The 7,004-nt window shown below is 36.1% G+C and overlaps 1 protein-coding gene across 2 annotated transcripts; it reads right to left on the reverse strand.

Moving 5' to 3' along the window:
- LOC112457342 (acetylcholine receptor subunit beta-like 1) lies at positions 1-6,654 on the reverse strand. Of its 2 annotated transcripts, none has more exons than XM_025020332.1 (7): positions 6,377-6,654; positions 5,848-5,984; positions 5,552-5,706; positions 4,836-5,174; positions 4,298-4,675; positions 3,710-4,040; positions 1-3,607 (listed from the first exon to the last, which is right to left on the reverse strand). In XM_025020332.1, the coding sequence occupies exons 1-7, from the start codon at positions 6,432-6,434 to the stop codon at positions 3,443-3,445; spliced, it is 1,563 nt and encodes a 520-aa protein (XP_024876100.1). In that variant the 5' UTR covers positions 6,435-6,654; the 3' UTR covers positions 1-3,442. The 2 variants fall into 2 exon arrangements, with proteins under 2 accessions (XP_024876100.1, XP_024876099.1); XM_025020331.1 differs by having other exon boundaries at positions 6,231-6,654.
- Positions 6,655-7,004: the final 350 nt, after the last annotated feature.

Genomic DNA, 7,004 nt, shown 5'->3' on the forward strand with positions numbered 1-7,004 from the left:
TTATATATAATTACTATATTATTTATCATGCATAATAAAGTACAAACTTTTCGATTCAACAATTTTCGGTTTCTTGTTTTATGCGCAAAGTAAACTATGGTACATATACGCTGATCATCTTCCTTTCCGCAGTAGAGATAAAAGACACGTATGTACGGGCAGAACTGTATAATTCTGTTTATTGTTATTGTTCCTGTTAAATTGCCCCCAATAAATTACACGAAACCTATTGACATGAGAGGGATAGAACAAAACGGAATATGCCAGTGTTCTTGGTTTCTAAATTTTAATTATTGTATTTCTTTCCAGGAAGACACGACATGCGCTATTAATAAATAACGGCATTATATAACGATAAAATATTGTCGATAAATCTGGATATACAAAACCTTCTCTTTAGCAAACTACATTGCAACGTGTTTTAAATATTAAAAGTAAAATAAAATTTATAAGTAAATGTTATTAATCGATTTACAAAAGAGAGAAAAAGACATATATGTTATTGTACATTTTTTTTTAAATAAAATAAAACTGTATTCCATACATACAAATTTGCTAAGATTGACGCAAGTAATTATAAATGAAGATGTCTTTTCTTTCTGGGATTCTGCGTCTTCTCATGCTGTCGTTATCAAGCGTCTTCAAGTAAGTCTAAAATTATTTTACTATTTGCTTCAATAAACGCAACGGCTTATATAACAACAGATTTAGATGCATTTGAAAAAACTATCGTAACAACTATAACATTAACATTAACTTCGTCAAACGAGATAACTACTAATGCACGCAATGATGCCGCTTATTATATTAAAAAATTCTGCAGATTAATTAACAATTGACGTAACCGAATAAATCGTTACAATCTTTGGCAAACTGTAAAACTAGAGAAATTTATAAATATAAATTTTTAAGTATTGATACACTGAGATACATTGCAAGAAATTGCACAAAATTATAAAGAAATACAAGAGATTACGTTTTCGGTTATTTCACTTCTCGCAAAATCCTCGATATTCAACAGTCGACTACAACTTTCTCCCGGACTGAACGTTCTTTATTAAATAAAACTTGACCGTTTAACAGTCTCTCTGTACAATATATACGGTAAGCATGGCTATGATGTTCTATTAACGCACGACGTTCTTATGACGAAGAATCGTGCTTCTTAATATGCGCATAATTATTGGCGCAAAAAATGGCTCATATTCTCATCTCGCATATATAACTACGCATAGTTATTTGTTTTTAGTTTATTTAATTACTTTTTACTCATTAAAACACAATTTCTATAAATTATATCTGTGTACTCCAGTATCTTGCACAAGTGACAGTAAACTGATAATAAAAGCCGTTTAACTGCATGTTCGTAAAGTAAGACGGAGATATTTGTTAATCTAATTAGGAAAAAATCAATAGCAAGAAGTACAATTAAAAAGAGACGCGTAAATTATGTCTACTTGTTTTAATTAATGTATTAAGTGATATTCAGTATTGTTTACATATATATAGATATTTTGTGTATGAGCTATGAGAACATGAGCTACTTTTTAGGAAAGCCAATCAAGTCAAAGCACACTCGCAAAGTACAATTTTTGTTTGCAGCCAGTAAAGATATAATCGATTTTCTTTCCTGGCTAGATCTGTATGTATTTCAGAATCGGTATGTGTATTTCAGAAATTATTGTTAAGGTACCTTGATTTGCATTGGCCTTCCGAGTCTTCCGAAAGTCGTTGATTAGATACAAGCGCGTATCCTTTCGTAATTAATTTAATTCACAACGTCTCGTGCTTGCGTGAAATTCGTTACTGCAAGCTCGTTCGTATGTGTGACGAACATGCTTTAAGATCGTCGTAGTTCTATTAATATTTATGATCAATGCCACGATAACGAGTATCAAACGCGAGATCGACTAAATTACGATGTGACGACTTGCACGATTATTATCAAAATTATTTCAAATTTATATCTAAAACATTATCGCGCGATGATTGATTCTGCCTGACCATCCCGCGTATAGATGCACATCGTGAAGAACGTTTCGATCTTATCTTATACGGAAATTTATAACTTTGATATCGAGAATTTGATCGATTTGGTTGAAAGTGATCGCTAAAATTATGGTCGAGAGATTAAATACAGAACTGTTTTCTTTTCTCTCACACGTTTAACACTAACGTACAGACGTCAAACGCTCATATATAGCATATAGTAACTTAAACGTAAAACAGAAAAACTATGTTAAATGCACTAATAAATTATAATGAAATTATAGTCCTAGAAAAATACGCGACAAATTTTATATAATGTTTAATGTTAAACGTGAATTCCTGTAAGTCTGAGTTACTTTACGATAAATAATGTTTTCGTTTTATATACTTTCCTAACTTACCAGACTATTGGATTATTTGTATTTTCTAATTAAGAGATATCGATAAGTTGACTAAACAGGTTTGTGCGTACCATCATTATATTAGTATGTTACAGTAATTTTGCCAAAGTACTATTAACTAATTCCGTATTTTTTTTTCTAGATACGATATATGTATAATGCTACATAAGCGGATTTCATCGTTTAACATTAAGTGCGTTACGTGGTAACTACACTCTTAAAGGAGCAATCACGGTATATTTCCAACAATACTCAGAATCACTGTACAAAATGTTCGGAGTCGAAATAAATAAGAAATAAATTAAATCAAATTTTGTCTACCAAGAATTTAGCCACACAGTTTGTATATAATGATTAAAATTCTCTTCTATATGATATTATCTAAACAAACTCTCTAAACTTTAAGCAAGTTCTCTTAATTAAATATTGAAGAGAATAACCTTTGCCTAACAAAATATTATTTCATAAAAATTATAAAGTTGGCAAGTAACCTGTTATAATGTGGCTTCTCGTGTTTAAAAACTTTGGAAATACCTATTTCTTCGATAAAATGAAGAATGAGAACTATTCGACAGTCGTTTCGTAAATCCTTCGTCTAAGCGCGTCGCAATGGAGCTACCGGAAGTTAATGGCATCGGGGAAGACAATAATCGCAGAGGCAGCCATGATTAACACTAGTGGAATTATTATCTACATAATGTATGCCATTTCGATCGCTCGAGTTTCGTCGTTGAAAAAGCTTTACACAAATCGGATTTTACAATCTTACAATTACGCAAAATCGAAATGTATGCACAATGGTATTAGAAGATTGTATTGAGAATTTCGTTAAATGAATTTGTACCTCGCGTGAGATTTCATAAAAATCTGTAGATATAAAAAATAATTACCTGTTAAACAGTCACTTGATTTGTAAGCGTTTCACGCTTGTAATTAAAAATGACAAAATTAATCCCACATTGTTACGAAGTCGTTTTCGAAGAGGACGAAATGAGAACGGTCGAACGATGGCATATGTTATTTGTGATTGCGCTTCGTTGGGGCAAGTCGGATTATTTTCCGCGATAGATATCTATAATACGATCCTGGTCCACATACTCGAAAATATGAGGCGCGTCCATTAGGATCCCGACGGTACCCGCGGTCGTCACTATAAAGAATATATAAAGTTGCAGTCGATCGATCACCATTGCGACATATTTCCAATCCTCCCTTGTCTGGAAGAGAGAGATATCGAGAAAAGAGTATTTAGAAAAGCCGTTGTACATTATCCAGGAGTGTTATATTTGTTTTTTGAAAAGATCGCGAGGCTCTCTCACCTGTATGTACAAGTCCTCGTTCCTGAGATGCTCCGCTATGAACTCCACGGCCTCGGTAGCCTTGCTGGCTTCCGGGCTGAGCAAGACCGAATCCGAACTCTCGGATCCTCTTCTATCGCCCATGCCTTCCCCTCCGCCAGCACCGCTGGAGCTGCTCGTGGTGTGATGAACCTTACGGTTGATCTTGCAATTTGGATGATGCAGATCGGACAGTTCCATCACCTCCATCTTCGATTTCGCCAGGGAGGCTGGCAGATGCTTCGGCACCTCGGTCGGACTTCCCGAGTATGTGGAAGCTGGCAGTGTTACGTTTGGTATCTCCATCATCCATCTAAATGAAATAATACGCATTTATTCGAGTAACACTTGGTGAAAATAAAACTAAAAATTCTAATAATGCTTCAATTGTACGTTTAATTAATAAAAATCAGTACTATATGTATATATATTAATAATCTTTATGTTTAATTGAATTTATCTCGATTTATTGATAAATGTATTTCTCTTTTTGTACTTCCAATTAATATAATTTTTAATTATTGTGTGAATTACAATAATTAATAACAGCTCTTACAAAAAAGTTCATACCTTAATCGCGTCTTCTTTGGTCGTTTCATGAACAAGATCGCTGGCAGATATTTAAGGAAGATCTTGCGTATGAGCTGAGGCATTCTGTGAGTCCTCGGCCCGCGGAAGTTCCAGTTGATGATGATCACAGTCACGAGGATACTGACAGTATTCATGATAAAGGTGAAGAGCAGATATTTGGCTATCAATGGCAGCACCAACGAGGTTGGTGGCAAAATTTTGCTGACTAGCAGGAGGAACACGACCAGTGATAGAAGAATACTAATGCCCAAAGTGACTTTCTCACCGGCCTCCGCTGGAAGGTAGAAAACGAGTACGCAGAGGAAAGAGATCAGGACCGTCGGCAGTATCAAGTTCACCGTGTAGAAAAGAGTCTTCCTGCAGATGCAATACAAATGTTTCTTTTCTTTTTTTTAACTTAGTAATGTACAATTATTATGTAATTAAAGTCTTATATTATAATATTAAAGTGCTAATTAAGAAAGCTGTGATCAATATCGAAGGTGGAATTAGCAAAGATTGGCGGTAAAGTACGCACCTGCGGATAATTATATAGAAAGTGATGTCCGTCTCTGTAGGAAAATCGCCCTGGTAGATATTGAGATACGCCGGCACGCTGATAATGTCCCATGTGCCGCTCTTCCAATAATCAGACAGATCGACGAAGTTCTTATCGTTGTAGAGCGCGAGAGAGACCTGGTCGCCGTTGAAGGTCCATGAGCCGAATTTCATAATGCATGTTTGCTGATCGAAGGGGAAATATGTTACGTCGATCGTGCACGAGCTCTGATAAATTGCTGGCGGCACCCAGAGCACCTCGCCGTTCGGGTATATCAGCACGTTGCTCTTGTAACGAACTTCATAGTTGCCGTCAGCGCTATAAACAAAGTATACATATATAATTATTGAAATATAATATATGTCTAATCATTGAAAATGTAAATGTAAATTTATTTGGCTAATTAAAAGAAAAGAAAAGTTTTAACCGTTTAATCGCCAAGATGTCTTTGACCAAAAAATTAAGAAGTAAATAATTGTTTTGTACTCACTCGCAAATAATTAAAATAAATGTTAAATAATTGCAATTTTGAAATAATACATTTTAAATATTAGTATTAATATATATAATATATATCTCAATTTTTATAAAAGTACATTATATTATTGATGCGTAAGCGATTAAATGATTTGTATACAATTAATAAATTTTTCAAGTTTAATAAAATATGCAAATAACTTGTCTAATATTCATACTTATTGAATAAGACTATGTCTGGTTTCCACACTTTGTCGGGTGGTAATCTGAGGACCCCGATACCGCCGTAATCCGCTTCGTCCCATTGTAACTGATAGTCCTTCCATACAAATCTCAACCATACGTTCGATTTCATAATCTGATTCTTTTCGTTCTAAAAAATTCAAAGAATTTTATGCGATTAAAAAAAATATTGTTCACCTTCAGTTATATAATTTATTTTAAACATGCATTTTCCGCCATTGTCTGACTAATTCGCGCGAAAATGGAGAAAACGGAGCAAGAAAAATCTCACCACATTGATCAGTTGCACGAAGGCGAGGCCAAACCTCACGTGCACTTTCTCCGTCATATTTTGCACTGGTCGGATGAGCTTATTGTATCCTCTAAACAGATCTCGCACCAGTCTCTCTTCATCCTCGGAGCATAGACCTGCAAATAAGGCGATTAACGCGATTAACGGGTATATCCGGCCGGCTGCAGCCTGAAATCGCGTGAGATAAATCGCGCAAATTAGAAAACTCGCACGCCGCCTCGTCTCGTCCGTCACACACTCCACTTTTCTCGCGGATGTAAAAAAAAAACAACAATTATACTCCTACATCCGAACGCAGCACTCGTTCTACGGGCGCGCGAGTTTTTCAAGCTTCATCTCGTCGCTCCGGAAACGGGCCTTACCGACGCACAGAATCGCCGAGATCAGGAATAGTCGCACGAGACGCAGGCAAAAATACATTTTGGGCGGGTTCGTTGTGGGGTTGGTTGTGGTCCCACCCGAACGCTCGAACGCGCCGCGAGCACAGCCGCCGCCACCACCGCCGTACTTCCACCGCCACCACCGCGGATCAATATAGAAGCGCAGACGCTGGCGAATAACTGCATTTCCTTCCTTGCAACCCGACACGCCGAACCCACCCTTGCCGAGCAGTTGCGATTCCCGTCATCGTGCACTTTTACAATCTCCGAAGATCCATCGTCGAAGACATCGCTGCAATTTGCTATACGATCACTCACAGCGAAAAGGGATGTTGTTAGGGAAAACGCGGGAGAAACACCACCGGGTGTAGCGAGATTTTCAACGCGTCAGAGCAAACTGAGCTACCCTCAAGGGGTGGCTCAGTTGGCAGCTAGGGGTGGTCGGCCGTCCTTACAACAGATGCGCTGCTTTACCGAGGGATTCTGGACAAGTTGTGGAGAATACGTGTTGCATATAGAGGGGTTGATAAATTCAACGTTGCTTTTATGTGGATCTAGCTAACAAAGTTTTCATGGACAACTCTCTCATTTTCAGAAAAATGATTAAGTTGAAAGTTTTACAAGACAGAAAAAAAGTATTTTTTTTTAATAAATAATTTTAATTTTATTTTGAAAAACAAAAAATAGAATACATATTAATTAAACTTTATAATATATATATTTTATAATTATCATTACATTAATATACGCTAATAT

This window comes from Temnothorax curvispinosus, unplaced genomic scaffold (assembly GCF_003070985.1).
Source record: "Temnothorax curvispinosus isolate PA1 unplaced genomic scaffold, ASM307098v1 QBEX01007734.1, whole genome shotgun sequence".
Taxonomy (NCBI): Eukaryota; Metazoa; Arthropoda; class Insecta; order Hymenoptera; family Formicidae; genus Temnothorax; species Temnothorax curvispinosus.